Source organism: Battus philenor, unplaced genomic scaffold, assembly GCF_028537555.1.
Source record: "Battus philenor isolate CCGP_79_NKW_IND1 unplaced genomic scaffold, ilBatPhil1.0.hap1 SCAF_3, whole genome shotgun sequence".
Lineage (NCBI taxonomy): Eukaryota > Metazoa > Arthropoda > Insecta > Lepidoptera > Papilionidae > Battus > Battus philenor.
The window spans coordinates 603,375-625,460 of record NW_027181693.1 but is presented as its reverse complement, the minus strand read 5'-3'; the positions used below and the strand labels follow the sequence as shown (position 1 = coordinate 625,460).

The 22,086-nt window shown below is 38.1% G+C and overlaps 1 protein-coding gene across 3 annotated transcripts in view; it reads right to left on the bottom strand.

The window, feature by feature from the left end:
- hpo (serine/threonine-protein kinase hippo) overlaps positions 1-22,086 on the bottom strand; it is a 55,002-nt gene that overhangs the window by 4,609 nt on the left and 28,307 nt on the right. For all 3 annotated transcript variants that reach the window (XM_068770462.1, XM_068770459.1, XM_068770460.1), the window contains exons 2-10: positions 13,755-13,857; positions 12,155-12,313; positions 11,019-11,246; positions 8,380-8,588; positions 7,132-7,241; positions 6,420-6,535; positions 5,518-5,656; positions 4,170-4,314; positions 2,600-2,681 (exon numbers count right to left, since the gene is read on the bottom strand). In XM_068770462.1, the coding sequence (XP_068626563.1) occupies positions 2,600-2,681; positions 4,170-4,314; positions 5,518-5,656; positions 6,420-6,535; positions 7,132-7,241; positions 8,380-8,588; positions 11,019-11,246; positions 12,155-12,313; positions 13,755-13,857 (1,291 nt within the window). The remainder of the gene's footprint in view (positions 1-2,599; positions 2,682-4,169; positions 4,315-5,517; positions 5,657-6,419; positions 6,536-7,131; positions 7,242-8,379; positions 8,589-11,018; positions 11,247-12,154; positions 12,314-13,754; positions 13,858-22,086) is intronic.

Here is a 22,086-nt window from a genome sequence, read left to right as displayed (position 1 = left end):
GGTCTGGAACTGCCCGCATTCAGTGTCTTCCCGTGACCATCACGTCGTCGTTCCACCAAGTAAGGGGATCTCCAAGCTTCGTCTACCAGTGGTCAGCACCCAAGAATCCGAGTGACATACCCCGTCACTTCGAACAAACAACTCTTCAAACAACGTCTGTCACTTTGATTCGATCTTGCAGTGTAGGCTTAAGAATAACTCTCCCAATTACATGGTGTGGGGTACAGATCTTATATACATTAAAATATTTTTAATCTAATCATAATAAGGTGATATTCTATGTTATATTATCTGTGGTTTACTTGACGGGACTTCCCGTACAAAAATACTTCATACAGTCTAAATCATGGTTGCACAGACTTATTAAGACTAGGGGCCATTCGGTCAAATCATAAACTGATGGAGGGCCGGCCGCCAGAAGTATAGGTAAGTAATTTTTTTTGGTTTTATTCTGGAATAGAATTCAATATTTTTCGAATGTACGAGAGTATTATTTTTGCTGTCGGCAGGCCACCAGTATTCGACCGGCGGGCCGCGGTCTGTGCATCCATGGTCTAAACAGTAAACATTTAGGTATATATATATATACACAGCCGTTCATAAAATACGTCACTTGAAATTTGTCTTTTCTCACCCCCCACTCTCTTATTTTCAGACTGAGTTACTTTCTGCTGCTCCCTCCTATAATATACACCTGGAAATATTATGTCACTAAACCTATAGGTGGTATCACTTTTTCTTACACCCAAAGTTTCCTTGTCACTTCTTGTCAAACTTTTTCAGAGCAAACGTATTCCATGAACGGATATCACAGTTGAAATTCTTTGAAGAATGGTTGCCATTTTAAAAATAAAATGGTTCATTTAAAACCCCCGTAAGTCCGCAATTGACTATTTATATAATATATACATAAATTCCTTATATATAATGTGGTTAGAAATTAGTAAGAGGCAACATTGAGGTGTGAGAGAGACAGATGTATACACGCTATAAGCAAGCACGGGTGAGAGTCTATATATAATGTTTGAGTGTTGCCAACTACATGAGATCGTTATTCCTTTACATATCATAATATCACTATCGTACCATCTTATGGGTTTGTTAAAATAATAGATATTTTTACAAATTATATTAAAAACTTATTTTGAACTCTGATCTGTTGAGAAGATGAAGCCAGAAACTCAACAGCTGCTCTTTTAAATGTAAATTAACAATTTTCGATATAAGATTTATTTAATATTACACTTTATATTTTAGATTATACCGGATATTTTATATATCATCCAATCATATAAGTGTAACCGTGTATTTTTAACAGAAAATCAATTGTATTACAAAAACCCTAAATCAGATGTCTCTTATTTGCAAGTGTAAGGACAGGCTGTGAGCTGGAGTTAGGAAGAAGGGTGGAGAGCGGAACTATGGCCAGCCTAGTGAGAGACACAGAGTGTTGCCATATTTTTTTGAGGTACGAACAATGATTAAGGAGGTGATAAGTAAAAATGCAACAAAGGTCGGATAAGAAATAAATCAAAATTGAAATTGTACTGTGATGTACCAAAAGGGTGTGGCGAAGAAAGAGAGTAGAAGTGGGGTATGGAATGTAAATGTTAAGAGATTGAAAGGAGATAAAAAGAACCGAAGAGGAGAGTGATAAGAAAATACGAAACTGAAAATATTATTTAAAATAAAGGAGTCCCTGTCCTGAATGTAATAAGTGGTACGGGAGGACTTAAAACAATTTAGGAATTTCATGAAAATTCATAAAATAAGAATCTAAAATTAAAAATGAAAGCGCATTCTTCTTTGGTTATGACCAAATCTTTTACCACACAGTTCGATTGTGGCTTAACTCACTACTTTAAAAAAATGGTTAAAAAACTTTACCTAGACCATTGATTATTTATCTTTTAAATGATTTTTACTTCTTTCTCTGTTTCTTTATACTTTCAAAGTGAATATGACGATTTATTTTATTTTTGTATTTATAAAATGTATTATACCGCATTTATTATAAGTGTATATCTTATATACGTATATGTTTTGTAGAAAACTACCCGTTATTTATACTTCTACTATTTTCATACTATGGTTGTCTGTAAGAAATTGCCTCGTGTGATAAGACCGCCCATTGTACCTGTTCTTTACTGTTATGCTACTATGTATATATATTTTCTATCGTTTACAATAAAGAATATATAAATAAAATTAAAATTAAATGGTTCGCACTATAATGGTACGCCCTAATGTGCGATAGGCTTTATTGTTTTGTTTATGTTTGTTTAATCGAATCATTTGTAAACTACCATAATTTGAACTATGGTGCAATTCTTGACTTTTCGTCTAATGAAACATATGTCATATATGTGTAGATAGAGTTATTTAGGTTAATAAATAAATAAACCATAACATATAAAAGAGTATATAAAATTAGAAATGGTGTTAGAGAGAGACATGGAGTAGAGGGCGGTAGTGGCGTGAGGTGGGCGGAGCATGCGCGGGTTGCGGACTTACGGGCGTTGTGCGCGTTGTGCGCGTTGTGCGCATGCGCGTGCGCGTGCGCCAGCGGCAGCAGCGTGACGACGTGCAGCTGACTTACGAATTCAAAGTTGCCGTCCTCCACCAGCGCGCGCTGCATCCCCCCGCCGGCCGCACCCGCGCTACTCGCCATTGCCTCAGCGCTGTCAACACACACACTCATTAACACCTCACACACAAACACTCAACGTTTAACCCTTTCCACTTAAAGTCGAGTGATACTCGACATGGTGCAATACTTCTTTTTGCGGAAAATTTTAAAACAGGAAAGATTTTTGTTACTAAAATGTTTGAATCACGAATGAATAAAATATATTCTAGAATCGCAAGCCTTGGAGCAACAGCCTTGGAGTGGAAATGGTTAACACTGTTATCAAAAATTAAGATGAATTTGTTTATAAAACGTAATTTTTTTATTTATTCAATTTCATCTTCTTCAAAGTAATTTCCGTACGATAAAACGCACTTTTGTCTTCGATTTTTCCAGTTCTTCAAATAGACGAAATGGTCTTTTTTCCGGTATAGCCTTCAACACCCTCGTTGATTCGGTTTTTATCTCCTCAATCGTGTCAAAACTGCGTCCGCGCATGACGTTACGAGTTCGCTGAGTACCCAGAGGTCGCACGGAGCCAGTTCAGACAAATTTTTAACGCTTTTGCAAAAACATCCTTTAAAATAGTGTATGTTGAACTAAATGTTATTCCAATTTTTGACAAACAGACGCTTGACAAATATTATATATGTCATAATGTTATTTAGAAAATCTTACCAACCTTGGTTAAAGAAATCACCTGCTTCCATAATTTCACCATACTTTTTGAAAACAGTAATATATATATATATATATATATATATATATATATATATATATATATATATATATATATATATATTATAATTAAAATTATAATATATATAGTTATAATTAAACCGCATAAAAACTTAAAGAGTTTCCGTAAATTTTATTTGGCAACACATTAAAAAAGATATTTTTTATGCAGAAGGGTGACTGGATAAGAAAATATCGCATAGTAAACAACTCACACTCACAAACTTATAAAATAACTAGAAAACGCATTTCTGAATTTGATCTGATTTCTGGTAAACGAGTTCAAAATCGATTTTATCGCTGGAACAGTAATTTGACCCATTCGACAATTACGCACAAAACTAATATATATTACAAATACAATAACTTACAAATAAATGAAATGAAGTGTCTGTTTTAATATTAAAATAAACGCTTTTCACCACACGTATATGAACATATGTTGTACATATACTGATATTATATATTTTAAAATTATGTCCGTCTGTATGTTTGTTCCGGCTAATCTCTGAGATGGCTTGAACATTTTTGACGGGTCTTATACTGGCAACTTTGGCTACCTTTATTTTAGAAAACTCCAAAAATATAAATAATAAACTAATGTTATTTCGTTAAATTCCACGCAAGGTCGCGCGGCGCAGCTAGTATATAAAATAAATTCGATAATAAAAAGAAAAGTAGAACGAGTGTTGCAGTTACGATTTTTTATTTCACCACTTTGGCTAATAGCAATCTAATCGACAATTCTAGAAAAAAGTGAAGATGAAATAAGTGGTAGGAAACGAGGGGTGGAGAGACTCACCCCCGGACTTCCTGAGGGGGTGGCGGCAGCTGATGCGCGTGGGGGCCGTTGTTGATGCTGCGACCGAGCTCCTTCTTCTCAAAGTGCTCCAGGAACAGCGGCCGATACTTCGGCCGGTTGGTATCTTTCGGGTCTGTGTCATGCCCTGGATACAGAATGACAAATAGGTTGAGCTTATATACAGGGTGGTTGCTTACAGATATGAACGATTGTTTACCTCAATGTATGGTTCGTCGTATACAACAATCAATAGTTTCAGAAATAATTCGTATTTTCGTCATATCATCATCGCTGATGATAATGTTCCAAAGGCCACTATTGACTTTAAAACAGATAATTCTTGAAAGGGTAGGCCTTCACCCAAATGGGATCCAAAAATCCGACAAGCACCATATGTGTTCACACATTTCACACCTTTTCAAGACAATCATACCCATAACCAATCTATATGAAATATAGATATAAAATTTACTTACAAAATAATAATATACAGGATATTTAACAGAATATGTTTGTACATTTGAATTTTTTTAAACCATTCCACCGTTCACGATGTAAATTATTATATGTATATATATACATATATATATGTACATGTATATATATATATATATGTAATTAATTAAGTATTTTATAATCAAATAATTGTGTAAGTATATTTTATATCTATATTTAAAAGTTTACATAGCGTACCTCCTGAAAATTGAATAGAAGTATTAAAATAAAATTACAAACACAGTCATACAATTAGTACTAAGGAGCTATGTTACGTCATCGCCTTCGCATCGACATCGCTTCCAAAAGGGGAATCCCACAGAAATATAATTCTTTATATACATCGTGCGAAAGAGAGCTCTATACAATAATTCTGGACTCGTGATTGGCTGACGATTTTAATTGGTAGATCATTATTATCATAAATTGGTGTATATGTAGGATAAGCGTGAATTAACATACAAACTTCTATTTCGGACTTCGTTTTGTTATTACCTCCACGAACTACCGGTTCTAGGAAGAATCTCATATTTTTAATACTTCATTTGACTAGTCATGCACTGACTAAAGAGGTATTTGTAGATTTCGCGAATGTGAGGAGGGAAGGCACTGAGGATTCCTTGATTAGCCTCAGCTCGTGCCGCTATCTTCAACTATTTTACCAGATTTGTAGTCCGATGTGATCTGAAATCGCTTCGAGAGATGCTCCATGAAGTGACTAGATCAAGGGTCCCCTATTTTATATTACCAGACTTTTGTCAGTACCTGGCATGGAAGAGGGTGGTAATTAATCTTCTTATATCTATAAAACTAGTCCCGAGAGAATGATGTGGTGATGTGGTCAGGTACTAACTCTTCATGGTAGCGAGGTCGGGTTCGTTGATGACCATGGTGCCGAGGTCCGCCGCCAGATCGGCGGTGGCGGTGCCGTCGCGTGCCGGCACCAAAGTACCATCGCGTTGCTTCATGGTCGCTTCACTGTACCCTTCGCCCTGGAACCACAATTTTGTCATGCTAATTGGAGTATTGTAACTTGGAGGTGATAAAAATATGAAGTTTCATATTCCTCTGGTACAGCGAGGATGTCAGAGATATCTACTCCAAGGTTCACCAGCACGTTGAGAGAAATCACTGAAGGCTTTTTAGTGGTAAGGAAACCCATAATGTTCTATAACGTCTAAGACAAGTAAACAAAAACAAAAATGGAATGGACCAGTAACCATATCCTCAGTTTCCAATAGTCATATATTTTTAAACGAAGAGCTCAATTTGAAAGAAAGAAATCAACTAATAGTGCCATCCTTTTCTTCTCCCTATACAAAATACATTTTTGTTTTATGGAAGCAATTGTTCTATATATAGGCAAAATAATAGGATAGTTAACCTAGGAGTCTTTGCTGTCATTATTGAGAGAAATGAGGAGATCCACAGAAGATCCAGTCATAGACGTAGCTCGAAGAAATGTTCGTCTGAAGGCAGTAGGCGGGGCATATCGCTGGTGCCGTTCGATGTTAAAGCTGTAAAGTTGTTGAGAAGCTACCATGACACGTGTATAGATTCTCCAGGTGGTCGGACATAGTCAAGGTCGTGGACAGCGTAAAACCGGTCATTGTGATGATCTTTGGGGGAGACTTACGCGTCATAGTAAGGCTTTTGGCTGCAATGAATAAATGTAATACCATTATTCTAGGTTACAATTAAAAAGTTTGTATATAAGGAGGTTGTATATACGTATGAGAGTGCAAAAAGCCTCACCGCTCCGAAGGTCTTGGCATTACTGCTTTGTTGCGCGCTCCTGAAGGCTTGGCTCTCACGGATCTCGCGCGCCTCCGCTATCATCGTGCTGAGGATGCTTGGGTGCTTCGCATTACCTGCGGACAGTGCACAGGAGACGTCACGACCTGATGCAACGAGGGTCTGTTCCCATGTATCTGCATTGATGCAGTGCTTATATATTATGTGGATGCTGCGTGGGTGCACTCCTCACCAGGTAGACCGACGACATAGTTAAGGTCGCGAGAAGTCTTGGGGGGAGGGGGGGGCAAGCTTTGCAGTGGGAGTCCATCAGCCAAGAAGAAGAATGAAATAATTAACCTTAGGTGAGTCGTAATAGAGAAATCAATGTTAATAGAAACAAAAAAATATATTTCTACTTTGGAATAAAAATACACCTGGGGTCAAAAAGTAAGATGAAATTATCATTTAAAACTTCCTGGCATTAGGAAGGCAGGTAAGTTATTTTCCCTAGATTCGTAGGGCTGTTCATATTATATATCGATCTTACATGGCTTCTATTCCAGCATATTCATTCCAATATATATTTCGTCATTAACACTAATCTCACATGCTATGATACAATTGCCCCAGTGTCCACTTGAACATACCAGGTGACAACATTGCCTAAAGAACACCTCTAACTCTTGGGTCATACCCTGGGTACGTCCCCAAAGATCGACGCGCCACTAACCAATGAACTCGTGGTTCAGGAGAAACTCCGCTGTTGCCCTTTCCTGTGGGTTCTTGACCAAGCACTGGCTGACGAAATCTATGAACTCCGACGACCATTGGTCTGGTTCTCTGTAAAAAACATATTAAAATTAAATAAACAACTCATTTTGGCCACTAGGAAATAGTTTCAATTAAAATAGAAACTGTTTTAATCTTGGAGAAAATTCGGAACGCTTTCATCAGCGCTAAATATTGCCGTTGAAAGGCTTTATTAGTTATTTAACATAACCTTGTCTCCTTCTAGATTTAGAGATATCTTGTGGACACCAAAGAGTTACGAAAGAAGTTATGGATTTGATGGAAGTTTTTGGTTATGCTATTGTTCTTCCCAAAAATGTGCTGAAAGTAAACAGTTTTGACATAATTGACCGTTATTTTTTTTCCCCCTATCTCGTGTGGGACAGAGACTTTTTATTTCTAGTAATTTATTCATATTTTTTATTATTATCATTCTTCTCTTTCATGTATCATCTTATCTGTCGTACTGTTTCTTTCATTCTACAATTTTCCCAGTCTTTCTCCTTCATTCCATTAGCCATACATCCATCCTCAACCACTACATTCTACGTTTCCTTACTATTTTATTTTGCAACATTACATTGTTTAAATATTTAACACGTAGATTGACGGATATTGTAAGAGTTACAATAAAGCATCTGGTAGACCTTCCTGAAGAAGCATTTCAGAAGCGCTTCCAATCGCGGTATCTACGTTGGGGCAAATGCATCGCTAGCCAAGAAGATTACTTTGAAGGTGATTAACTTTGATTTAAATTTGATGTTAACTTATTACTTTGTTCGCAATCAAATTAGTCTCCGTACTTTTAAACAATTTCTCTTATGTAAGAAAAGGACCAATATTTAGCCACTTCCGCACATGCAGTGGTAGCCGTGCTGCAAATGCACCGCCCGCCAGCCCGCTGATAAATGCGTATGCGGCAAACAATGCGAATCACACAACCGCCACCGCCAAATTACTCACGTGTTTCACCCCTCCACGGGGCATCTTCAGGAGTTATGTTACACCGATTAGTGCCAAACACAGAGTCATTTGACTCTAAATATTGGTCATTTTCTTACTTAGGAAGGACTTCGAGGTAACGCCTGATTCCATTAAAAATTTCTCTTATATATAGGCCATGGTACTATATAGATACTAGCGTAGAAGCAAGTCTAGATGTATATAAATAATTATAATTATAATTAACCTGAATGACGGCGGCGGTTTAGTCGGGATCATGAATATGGCGCGCATGGGGTGTATATCGCCGTAGGGCGGTTTGCCCTCCGCCATTTCGAGCGCCGTGATGCCCAGCGACCAGATATCAGCCACGCAGTCGTAGCCAATCTCCTGAATAACCTCTGGTGCCATCCAAAACGGCGTTCCAATCACCGTGTTGCGTTTCGCCATTGTGTCCTGCGCGGTAAATTCACATCACTTAACCTTTCCAAAATTCTTACGACCCCCCCCCCACTCCTCTTATTACATATAACATACATAATTTTTATATTAAAGCAAAAGGATTTAACTCGTATCGAGTCCACTTTTCGATTGCACCTCACATACGAGGGTGGATTGAAAAGTACTCGGCCTAACCAAGAAAATTAACACATACTAAATCAGTTATATTTTTATTTTTCTACATAATCACCATCAAGTTCAATACACTTTTGCCACCTCCCCTTCCAAGCATTTAGACCGTTGAAAAAAAATGATTCTTCCTTAGAGTCAAAATATGCGTCTACAGCTGCTTTGACCTCGCCGTTTGTCGAAAATCTTTGACCTCCCAAGTGCTTTTTTAGGTTAGGGTACAGAAAGAAGTCTGATGGTGCCAAATCAGGTGAATACGGCGGATGCGGTAACAGTTCAAAGCCACAGTTGTGAATTTCAGCCATTAACTGTACTCACGTGTGAACACGGGCGTTATCTTGATGAAACAGGACTTTTCTTCTGAGCATTCCTCGACGTTTTTCTTTTATTTCCTCTCGTAAACGACGTAGTAAGGTGCAGTAGTAATCAGAGTTTATAGTCTGACCCCTTTCAAGATAATCAATCATAATCACACCTTTCGAGTCCCAGAATACTGAAGCCATCACCTTATTTGCCGACAAAATCGACTTAACCTTTTTAGGGGGTGGTGAACCAGGTCTTCTTCACTGTTTTGATTGTTGTTTTGTTTCCGGTGTACAGTAATGAACCCATGTTTCGTCCATAGTAACAAAACGATTCAAAAAATCATCTGCATCGGCTTCAAATAACTCCAAACAGTCGCGTGAAATAGTCAATCGCGTCCTTTTTTGTTCAACTGAAAGCAGTCGCGGAACCCACCTCGCAGACACCTTGTGGAAACCCAACTCGTTGACAATGATGTTTTGAGTTTGTTTATAAGAGATGCCTATAATCTCGGCTATCTCCCTAATTTTTAATATACGGTCTCCGATTATTAAATCAAGTATTTTTTTAATATTTTCGTCAGTAGTTGACGTCGAAGGCCTTCCAGAGCGGGGTTCATCTTTCACACTCTCTCTACCACGCTTAAATTCTGCTATCCATTTTTTGACGGATGAATATGACAGAGCACAATTGCCTAATGCACTGACCATGTCATCATGGATGGCTTTTGATGATAGCCCCTTCTTATGGAGGTACTTAATGACGGCACGCTGCTCGATTTGCTCCATTCGCGGAAATTATGTCCGATTACTTTGTTAATAAATTTATAAAATCACAACTAATTATCGCACACGTTTCGAACTTCACACAATGAACTAGTCTGAACTGAACTAAATAATGTGCGTAGATTTGATTTTTAGAATTGAATGGATCTGTGTTAGGCCGAGTACTTTTCAATCCACCCTCGTAGTTTCAATTTAAGTAAGAAACTAAAAGCGTTTTCACTTCATTCTTTGAATTTTGGTACAACCTGTCGGTGTCATTTCAATCCATAGACACACACTGCAGGATATAGGCCTAGTCCAAAGATATCTATGGGAGGATATACCATTATCGCTATGCTTGGCAGACGGGTTGGCGATCGCAGTGTCGTATTATGGTGTGTAGAGAACAAGAAAATTAACAAGGTGTATTGGAACTCATATAAATCAAATATTTAACCTTCTAACTGGCAAGCTGTTTTGGCCATGACTTCCCCAGGTGCCAAATGGAAATATCAAGTGTAGGCTTTCCTTATGTGAAAATTTGGGATCTTTACATTCTATGAATGAATATAACACATTATATATATCATTATGTACTTAGACCGCCGGCGACCTTCATGGCACTTAAAGGCAACAGAGTACTCGGTGTCCCATGAGGTCGCCGGCGGGTCACGTTTTTGTAACACAGAAAACACGATAGGTTTTCAAGGCCAGCTTTGAAATATGAATAAATTGTGAAATGTGAAAGGTTTCTATATACATATTCTAATGTAAATTTTATATAAAAAGTGAGGCCGCCCGCGGTCTCATTGGCACCCATGGTAACCGCTTCTAAAACATGCCGCAAATCGTATACCATCCCGTGATCCAGTTGCTAGGTGCCTAATGAAGCTAATAATTACCGGAGGGTAGGAAAAAAATAATATTCCTTAGATGTACAGATGAAAAATTGTGAGGTAGCCGGCGGCCCTCACGGCACCTATTGTTGGGTATCGTGAGGTAGCCGGCGGTCCTCATGGCACTTAAAAGGTTAAAAACCCCAAAAATGATACCGGCGATGGTCATTTTATTCGGAGGGGGCGGCGATATCTCAGAGTAATCACATTTACACAGGGTGATTAAAAGTATATGTAAAAGTTTTGAACCTTTGTATCTGTATATGAAACAAGAGTAAAACAAGAGAACTGACCGTCAACTGCCCCGCCACACCGAAGTCGGCCAGTTTAGCATGGCCCTCGGTGTTGAGCAATATGTTCCCCGCTTTAATGTCGCGGTGGATCTTCCTCCGCCGGTGTAGATACTCCAAGCCCTTCAGCGTATCGATGAGGATGGTTGCGATCTCGTCCTCCGATAAGGTCTTCTTGCGCAACCGCATTATGTCTGACACTGAGCCTGCGCCGCAGTATTCCATTACAATCTGAAATCACAACTCCTGGTTGACCTCCGGGAAACAGATAAGTCCGAATCATGATATCCTAGTACCCTAAGTAAAACACACCGCCAAAGACCTGTACAGACGTTAATGTCAGTTTAGTTTCTTTTTAACATTAGAGTCTATATTCCACAGACATATATTTATTTACCCCTAGCGTCATCTAGTGTCTTAGTTGTGAACTAACGATGTATGTATAATCTGTAATAAAAGTACTTAGTTGATTGCAAACTGTTTATAGCGTTTTAATTGTTTTTACAATTACGTTTACAATTTCTTTAAAAAAAAAAACTATTTGAAACTATGTCTAATTATACTTAGTCATTGATGTTTTGTTTTTAACGACGCCCTAACAATGTCCAATTTTTTAACATTACAGTTCGTGCGACCACTTCCTCATCCCTACTCCATATTGGCATCCTCATCCCTTTTTATGCTCTTCTTCTATCATGCTAGACATGATACCTATAGACTGTTTACCAAAGTAAATTACTCTAGTTACTTCTTAAACTATTTCCTAGATTAAATCTTAAACTAATTTGAACCAATTTTTTTTTAATTTTTTAGTGGTGTCTTTTTTTTTATAAACTCTCTAGTAATGTCATTTAACAACCACTTCCTCATCGCTACTCCATATTGGCATCCTCAGGTTGTACGGCAGTGTCTGTGCGGCGGTTGCCGTATTCACATCGATGAACCTTGCGATCGCATCTTGAGTCTCGTCCGTGTAACACACGCACGTGTGTGACGTGATATTACTACCGCGTTATGGACACTGTTATACAACCCAAGGGTGTCTATAGTTGGACAGGCAACAGACCAATCTATTCGTAAAGTCTATGTCCATCAGTGAACGTCTCACAACTGAAATGATGATGAAATGTATTCGTTACCCATAAATCGGTGTTCTTAAAGTAGCTGCCGTAGTATTTTACTACATAAGGACTGTCACACTGCTGCATGATGGAGATCTCCTTGATGATCTCCTGCAGGTCTGTGTCCACCGGCACCTGCTTGATAGCCAACACCTGCCCGCTCTCCTTGTGCAGCGCCTGTCGGTACAATTATTATTTCATTCGAATCCTCTAACACAACAAATTAAAAAGAGATTAGTTAAATAGTTTCACATAAAACCTTCCGTTCCTGCCTATCACTAAAAATACTATTAACATATTGTTACGTTCTGTGGGTTCTGACTTGAAATGAAACACCACTGGTTCACAAGGAGTCCTTTATTCACAAATCAGATGGTCACCCTACTTTAACACAAAGTATACTATCGCTTAGTCAGCCAAACTTCGCTTCCAAATCGCTTAAGAAATCAGAAACAGTCACTCTGTATCAATGATTGTAAATCTTAATCTTATAATTCGAAAACAAAACTTGAACTGTCGTCATGGGGAGTACAATTATTTATACAACGGATAAGGTTCTAGAAAGTTCGAAATAGTACTCTGTTAGAATTTCCGAGATGCGTACATAAAAAATTATAAATAACTTCAAGGTCACGCGTGTTCTTGATCCTAGGGTTCAGTGCTTATGGCCGTAGCCTAGCTTCCCGCGACCTTTACGTACAACTATGTAACGGGGGCCTACCCTCGTCTCGTCCACCAGCTCGTGGTCGTCCTAACGGCCTTCGTGCACAAGCGATGTGCCTCGCCTATGATAAGTAAAGACAAGCAATTCTTCGAACTACGACGATGACCGTGGTTCTCCTTATTTTCCTCATTTCTGGGTAACTATTACCACCATACGTGACCACGTGTCGGATCCCTATAATATCACCGCTCACATACACTGGTCAAAGACCTTCGACTTCAGGTATTGCGGTATTTGGACGAGAAGATGTTTCGGAGCTTCCCAAGCGGTCTCGATCCAAATTGGATCGACAAGTGTCAGCTAAGCTCTACAACATGGTTGCACAGACTTATTAAGACTAGGGGCCACTCGGGCAAATCATGAACTGATGGCGGGCCGGCCGCCTGAAGTATAGGTAATTATTTTTTTTTTTTGGTTTTATACAGGAATAGAATTTAATATTTTTCGAATGTATGAGAGTATTGTTTTTGCTGTCGGCGGGCCACCAGTAATCGACCGGCGGGCCGCACGGTCTGTGCATCCATGCTCTATAGCAGGGCTTCTTAAACTTTTGTCATTCACGACCTCATTTATGATTGCGAGTTTCTTAACGACTCCATACAAATATAAAAAAAATATATTTTTTGATGATTTATTTAATAGGTAACAATATGCATATACATATGAAAATATATAGTTTTAGAATTCGTTTTGAAACATAAAAAAATCGAAAATTTAAAATTGCACAAAACATTATAAAATTGTATTTATATTAGTTTGACATTAAAATACCTCGACCCCAGAATTTTGCCGCACGACTCCATTTGGGGTCGCGACTCATAGTTTAAGAAGCCCTGCTCTAGAGCCTTCTTATGAGGTCGTATGTATGACACATGATGACGTAATACTAATTACCTTATAGACGCTTCCATAGGAACCCTCGCCGAGTTTGCAAATGATATCGAAAACCTCCTCCGGCTGCCGGGTCAGGCTCTCCTCTGACAGCTTCTTCAACTCACTGTAACAATACAAAAAAAAAGACAATTGAATATCTTCCTCGTGCCGTTGGAATAACTTAAAAAGGGAAATTCCAATTCCACATCGTCAAATATGGAACACATTTTTTGTGCCAGCAGAGAGCTGTCAGTGTAAGTCAGTAAAGTTTCGCTAAGCAATGTACCCATTCCATTACAAAATAAATGTAAATAAGTAAAATAAATGTAAATAATCTGTGAAAATTAATGTAAAAAAACTGCAGTAAGGAAAGAGATGCATGAAAGAAAAAAGCAAGCTAACTGCAAGCGAAGAATGACAGATCACGTCTACCCCGCAAAAGAAATGAATAAGAAAGAAAGAGTATGTAGAAGAAAAATAAAATAAAAACTGAAAAACTGTTTTAACCGAATTTGTACTGTCGTTCACGGGTACGCATGTTACGCACCTAATAGGAAAACTGACCTAAAAATAAAAATAAAATTCAGTTTTCATATCTCAAATTTGAATTGACTAAAAATTTTTTTCACGACAGTTAGATTCGTGTATTAGATTTTTTAATCCTAAAACCGCACATTATATATAATATAGCGATATATTTTTATACGAATATGTATAAAGTTGGCATTAAACTATAGTTTATTAACATTTAATTGAAAAAAAAAATCAATTCACGACATAGTGCGTGTGAACATATACGCAGATTACTTTATGAATAAGGAAGTACAAAAGTAATTTATTTACACCATTTTCCGCTTGCGTGAGCACTACACTTGAAGCCAACAGAGTTACCTCACAGATCAGAACTGTGCTATATCGGTAATTATTTATACAAACTTATCACTCACTAAATAAAACCGAACGTGATTGTCAAACCAACATGTACAGGATGTTTCAAAATTGGTATAAAACTTTAAATCGGTGAAACGTATATATCATTTGCGTTCAAATACTGTATCTTATACCGTCGCAAAATAAATGATTTCAGATATATTAAATAACGAATGATAACATAGTAAAATAATAGTTTTTAAAATTGGTATTACTAGATATTAAAATTAATTATTGGTTACTATCGGTCTATGCTGACTGTACCACCAAAAGTTAATAACCAGTCGAATTCTTATAGAAAACAAAATAATATAACATATTTCATATATAAAGATAAAGATGAAATTGATTTATTCAACATTGGAACTTTTAACAAAACTCTTATTGATCGTCAAATTATTATTTAACTCAGAGTTCCCCAAAACTTATTTGTGTCGTAGACCCTTTGCCATGTTTTTTCGTATTGGGTAGACCCCCTACTTACCTGATATTGATTTCCAGTAAATTTCTAACTGTAGTGAAGTTTAGTGTTAAAAACTTAAAACACGTGTTAATTTATACATTTATTTATTGAATTTAAATTAAAACTACTTAAAATAAATTTTTGTATCTGTTATATGAAATATACGTAACATCAAATAAACATATTTTTTTACTTCATCGGTACTTTATAAATAATGTCAATATTTTGATATTATAAGAGAGTATGATGTAAGTAAATAGGTACTATCAGTATATGTGTTGAGATCCCTCATTTTCATTTTATGGACCCACAAATTTTTTTTCGCACACGTAGACCCCTTGCAGGTTGTCATAGACCCCTAGGGGTCGATATACACCACTTTGGGAATCACGGATTTAACCTATTTTATTTTTGACTCTACTCTACTTTGTCAAGTGTTGTTGTTGTGTAGGAGAAGCATGAAGAAACTCCACAACAACACATCTTTTAATAAAGTTTATCAACACAGATTTATACATATACACTTTATTAGATATAGCCTAAATGAAATGAAAATAATCAAGCGATATCACTGCGAAGTATTCTTGTTATTTAAATATTCGTTTATCTAATAATAAGCTTTTTTCATAAATTTACATTTAATATACGTTTTGAATTTTGTAAATGTTAACTTTAATGTTTTACGGAGTTATTTAAAAATCTACAAATAAATAGGTAGATTTTGGGGTCAGAAACTTTGTTGCAGCCAGTTTTTCACGCTGCCTTGTCAACACACTATGGACATCCTTTATAGAGGTACTTTGGACGAGATGTTTGGAGCATCTTAAACGCTGCCTATCCGAGTTGAATTGGACAAAATAGTATTCATTTATTATTATACTCTACTGTGACTGGTCAATATATTTAGAATGTACGAAGTTTGTAGGCAACTGTTGCTTCGATTGTAAAAAAACCATGCGTGAGGTTCATCGACCGCTTATCTCGTCGCGTGGGAGCACTGTTACATGCACTTCGGACAAACACATTTGTCTACATTACCATCTGCTCGCTGTAGGCGGTATTGAATAATGTTACTCTAAAAAAACAACAAACTCGTACTGCAGGCTGAGTGAAACATTAACGTGTTTGCATCATGAACCTATACACAGGATGATCGGTTATCATGTATATTAAAATTATGTTAAACAGAGATGCAATTACAAGTCTTTTAAATAAGTGGCAGAAATAAAAATGTCTCTCTACAATTTTAAACAGAATATAAGAGCACAAAATCATCAGTTCATAAAAAAAAATATAACTTATTTCAAAATGTTCACTTTATAAAGAATAATTTGAAAGGCAAAAACTTTAAAGCTTTTTGCTGATCAATGAGCTATCCATTCACCACAATCTTTTACATCTATCACGTATCACCCTGTATAATTATCTAAAGCTGCTAGTTCATATAATACGATGGATTGAAACCCCCAAGGGACATTTAAGCATGAAGCCTACTGACAGATGGGTTACACACATCCCAAGACTTTTTTTTTTCATTTCGATGGGGGAAATCTTCCGGTATTTAAGATGCCATGCCTCTGGGGGGAGGACAGGGGTATGTGAGATTCCTACCCACTAAAACTCCCCCCCGGTGGTCGCCCTCTGCGCTAAACGGGGGACCGCGGTATCTCCCGGTCAGGGATCGCCACGCGGTCTTCCCTCGCGCCGTGCTATTTTTCGATAGCCCGTCCCGGGGTATGCGTGGATACGCTACCCCCGAAACCCTCGTGGTGCTATCACGATGGTTCGAGACCACGTCGAACCATCGTCCGCCTCAGAGTCGCCGAAGATAGTGGGAGTTTAGGGCCCCCACCCTAAACTTCCGCGACTCCGAAGGCCCCGTTTATGGTAGCGGAGCACCATTCATCGGAGGGCCGTCGCGAGGCACGTCTCTGCGCTGACGGCGTCGTCTCCGAGCGGGATCTGTCCTCTGCCGATCCCATTCGGCCATCTCCTAGCCCAAGACTAATCCAACTGAACACCGCGTGGACGTCTTCTACCATACAAAGGTTTTATGATCTTACGACAAATAAGTCTAGTCTATAGGTATACGTCTCCCGCCAAAGATCGTCACGACGACTGGCCTTGCGCTCTCCGCATGCAGCGACTTCCCACAACCTTGACAATGTCATGGTCCACCTAGTGGTGGGCTGATTACTCCTAAATATAGTATATCCTATCAGCGCGGAGTTTCTTACAGGTGTTACAACTAAGAGTGGGTGCACCATTCTCCCACAACCCACGCTTCCAGAATACCAGACGACCCTCGGCATCCATCAGGGAAAGGCATCACAATCACAACCACCACAATTCAAATCACTATATCAAAACAAGGATTTAAATCGTAGTGTTTCACAAATTTAATTTCTCTTTGATTTATATATCAATAAGTATTTAAATACATTATGAAGCTGTATTCACAAAGTCAGGGATAACAACAATTTACGTAACGCCAAACAAAATCATCCCAAAAAGAACAACAACACTTAAAACCGAAAATAAACCGCGACGTCCGGTCGCAGCCGAGCGAACTTCACTCTCCGCGTCGCACGGTGGACTGGCTCCGAAGTCGGAAGCTGTGATAGTAGTGATCACAACCACAACCACCTCAAGATCTTGTGCTGCCCACTAAAGCCTACCCACGTCGAGTCTACCCGTTCGTCGCTACTTTCGTGGCCCCACGGGAGACGAGCCAAGATGAACAATTCTTGGAGGAACATTCACACCTTGGTTCGTCTCCGTCTCTCATTTGTGATTCGACCGGTTGCTCTTCAAGCAACCTTGAGCCTTCTTCCTCCGCGATATGATAACAAGGTTATCAACTAACATAAAAACACATCCGCAATGATTCACAGAATCGCTCGCCAGTCGATAGGTCAGCATCGGATGCACTAAACTAAATGGCCTTTATTTATGTTCTAATTTAAACCTGTCACCACATCCGATTGGTTTCAAATTTACATTTTTACATTACTTGTATATTCACTATTATTATTAATTATAAAAAAGTTTTCTTACTGCAAAATACCATATACTTCGACATTAGGAACAAGCCTTACTGCAAAATACCATATACTTCGACATTAGGAACAAGCCTTACTGCAAAATACCATATACTTCGACATTAGGAACAAGCCTTACTGCAAAATACCATATACTTCGACATTAGGAACAAGCCTTACTGCAAAATACCATATACTTCGACATTAGCAACAAGTCTTACTGCAAAATACCATATACTTCGACACTAGCAACAAGCCGACTCATGACTAGTTTCCCTATAGAGCACATGGTTATCGGAATCCTACAGTAGAATATGTTTATTTATTAGGATCTATATTCCACAGACATTAGCGTCCGTGCTTTTGTTTTTATAATTACGTTTAATATTTCCGAATTTCTTTCTGCTTACATTTCTGCGTGTTTCAATGTTTGTCTCTTAATCTGTTTACTAACTTAAATGGTAAACTATTTAAAACTATGTTGAAGTCTTGTTTGTTTTAATGAAGCCCTGACAATGTCCAGTTTATAAAATTCCTCATCCCAACTCCATATTGGCATCCTCAGGTCGTGCGCCAGTGTCTGTGCGGCGGTTGTCGTATTCGCCACATCGAAGAACCTTGCGATCGCGTCTTGAGTCTCGTCCGTGCAATATACGCACGTGTGTTACGTGATATTGCTACCGCTGCGTGATGGACACTGTTATACAGCCCGAGGATGTCTTTAGCCCCTGAGCCTCAAGGATGGTAAGCGTCTTTAAGCTTGTCTCTGTTCCATAGGCTCGGCCAATGAGAACACGTTTATCGGAAGTTAGTTAGGTATCCTAGCAGTAGGATATTTAAAGGGTCTATTGAAAACCTTCAATGAACACCTCAATTTTGTATATTAAATGTATATTATACATCTATGTGAAATATATAGGCTTTTACAATATGATATCAGATAATGCGCAGGAAGGTAGTATTGTGTGTTAAGTAACCACACTTTAAATAACTTTATTACAGATTAAGAAAGAGACTAATATATAGCTACTTCCGCTATGCAGCAGTAGTCGTGCAATGAAGTGCACCGCCCGCCAGCCCGCTGATAAATGCACATGCGGTAAACAATGCGAATCCACCCCACTCACTACACGGTTATAGTTCTCCGCATGTAGACGCCTTCGTCGTAACGGAGGTACGATCCCCAGAGTAAAATTTTTAGTCCGTGGACCTCTGTTTCCACGAGCTCAATTTCGATGAAGCTGTACAAAGCCTAGACCGGCTAGCAACAAAATATCTAATACATCAAATGTCAATATCAATGCGAATTACACAACTACCACCGTTAATTTACTCCACACGTGTTTCACCCCTCCACGGGGCATCCTCAGGAGTAATTTTACATCGACTAGAGCCAAACACCGAGTCGTCTCCCGTCTATTTCAATGTTTATTACGTATGTAATATATTCATTTAAAAAATATACAAGGTGATTGAAAGTGTAAAGGTTTAAAGGGGTGAATATAAAGCGCATTTGCATAAATACATTAAATCTTTTACACGTATTTCTAAACACTCATATAAAGATAACCAACTGAAACGTGTATTTTTATTTATTACAATTCGACAGACAAATTACTTCTTGCAGTACAGTCTGCACAGACAGATAGTAAACAATAATTAACTTTAGTACGTAGTAATACGAACTCTTTTTTACTATACCCTTCTTTTTAGATGATGGACGCCTGATGGAAGGCATAGGCTTTCCCCAAATACCACCATGATGACCTGTCCTGCGCTGCCCGCGTCCAGCGATATCCCGCTACCTTAACTATGCAGTCAATCCACCTAGTGGTGGGCATGCCCATCAGCGTCTACCGGCTCATGATCGCCTTTCGCGAACGTTACGACCTTAACAGCCTTTGGTTACACGAAATGTGCCCCGCCCACTTTTTATATTATATATACTTTCTTTCTATATATTATCATTATTTTATTTATTGTTTGTGAAACCAATGATTTTTGGAAAGAGTATACCATACATTACTTGTCGCGTGACCATTTTTTCATTGCTCCGTTTCTATGGCCTCTCGTGCTCCCCTAAACATGTGTGAGCAGACATCTTTTTACACTAGTAATTTTTTTTAAATATTATTTTAATTTGTTTCAGTAACCCTCCGAACTGACTTAAACACACCTCTTGTTATTGGCCGCCATCTTGATAAATTAATAAAAGTGTAGCCATATATTTTTTCAAAATGTTTAAAATTAAATTTAAATATCGAACGCATTTTTCGCGCCAAACCGTCGGCCATAACTGTCAGCGGTTTGTTGTGACAAATATATTTGAATTCCCATATTGGATATTTTCGACACACGGCCCGTATTATTTATGTAGGATCTAGGACGCGGCACGTTACGGAAACGAGAATTATATTTAGCTCGGAGCTTTGACTCCTCGCGCGACTTTGCCCGGGAGTCAACTTCATTAAGAACAATTTAAGAGTAAGTCAAACGATTATATATTTCCGACAACTACACACATAATACAATTGTTGAGTAATCATTTTGTACTTTTGCTAAAGTTTTTTCTTAAAACCATCTTAGTATTTTGAATAACGAACGAACAGAAAAAAAAAACAAAACTATAAATATCTACGTAATGTAGTATTTGTATATATCCATACATATAGAAATTATTTATATCTGTCTTAATGGTTTTTAAATTAAAAGAATTAAATCAAGAATTAAATCGCTTAAAAAACAACGTACTAGCCAATAAGAATAACTTAATTTTGTTTTAAAGTGTATTTTGTAATTAATGTATCCTGTTGTAATGTAACGCATTTAAATAAATAAATAAATAAAAAACTTTAATTGGACAGACATACAATATCGGAGCGGTCCCTTTGTCAATAAGACGTAAAAATATTTATATGTGTAACAAAAGGTCCGGTCGGAAGACGACCTAAAGAATGCCATTTGTCCATCTTGAAGGTGGACATCTTTCGCTGCGCTTGCCAATTCGTGGTCTCTAATCCATAAATGTTTAATGGAATCAGGTGTTATTTTGCGAAAGTCCATCCTAGATCACAAGCCGGTAGACGCGTTGTGGGTACATCACCCACTAGGTAGACTGATGGCATAATCAAGGTCGAGAAAAGTCGATGGTTGCAGCCATCGTGGTGATCTTTGGAAGAAACCTATGCCTTCCAGTGGACTTTCTATCGGCTGGACCGATGAAGAAGATGTTCTATGGAAGTAGCAGTTGGCAAGCTGCATAGGGCGAGGGTGGTACGAGACTGCCCACTGTCTTATTGGCTCTATGGCTTTAAGCTTCTGGAGTACACTAATCGGTATAACATAACTCCTGAAGATGCCCCGAGGAGGGGTGAAACACGTGTTGAGTGATTTAACGGTGGCAGTTGTGTAATTCACATTGTTTGCAGCATGCGCATTTATCAGCGGGCTGGCGGGCGGTGCACTTTGTTGCACGACTACTACTGCATAGCGGAAGTAGCTATATATTAGTTTCTTTCTTAATGAGTTATTACATCATAAAATTTATTAAGAACTTCTGTTACAATTACGTCACGCTTTCGATGTTTATTCATAAATACTTTTAACTTTTAGTCCGACTGTACTTAGGTACAGTCAGTAGTTAAAAATGATTTTTAAATCGCTGACAGCGTTTTGCATGAGTCACTAAAGGATTAGGATTTAATATCTTCAGCGCAAAATCCGGTGGAAGCGTCACGTGAACTCAAACAGGAATTGCTCTATCAAATGACTACGCTCGCACGAGCGGAGACGAACCAATAAATATTCATAGACGTCAACAAAGACCTGCTCCTTAGAATTGTCCCCGATAGGGTTGCGCTGGAAAACTTCGATTAATTGCTTTTCTTCATTCTCAATAAACACATTAACTGTCTTCTCA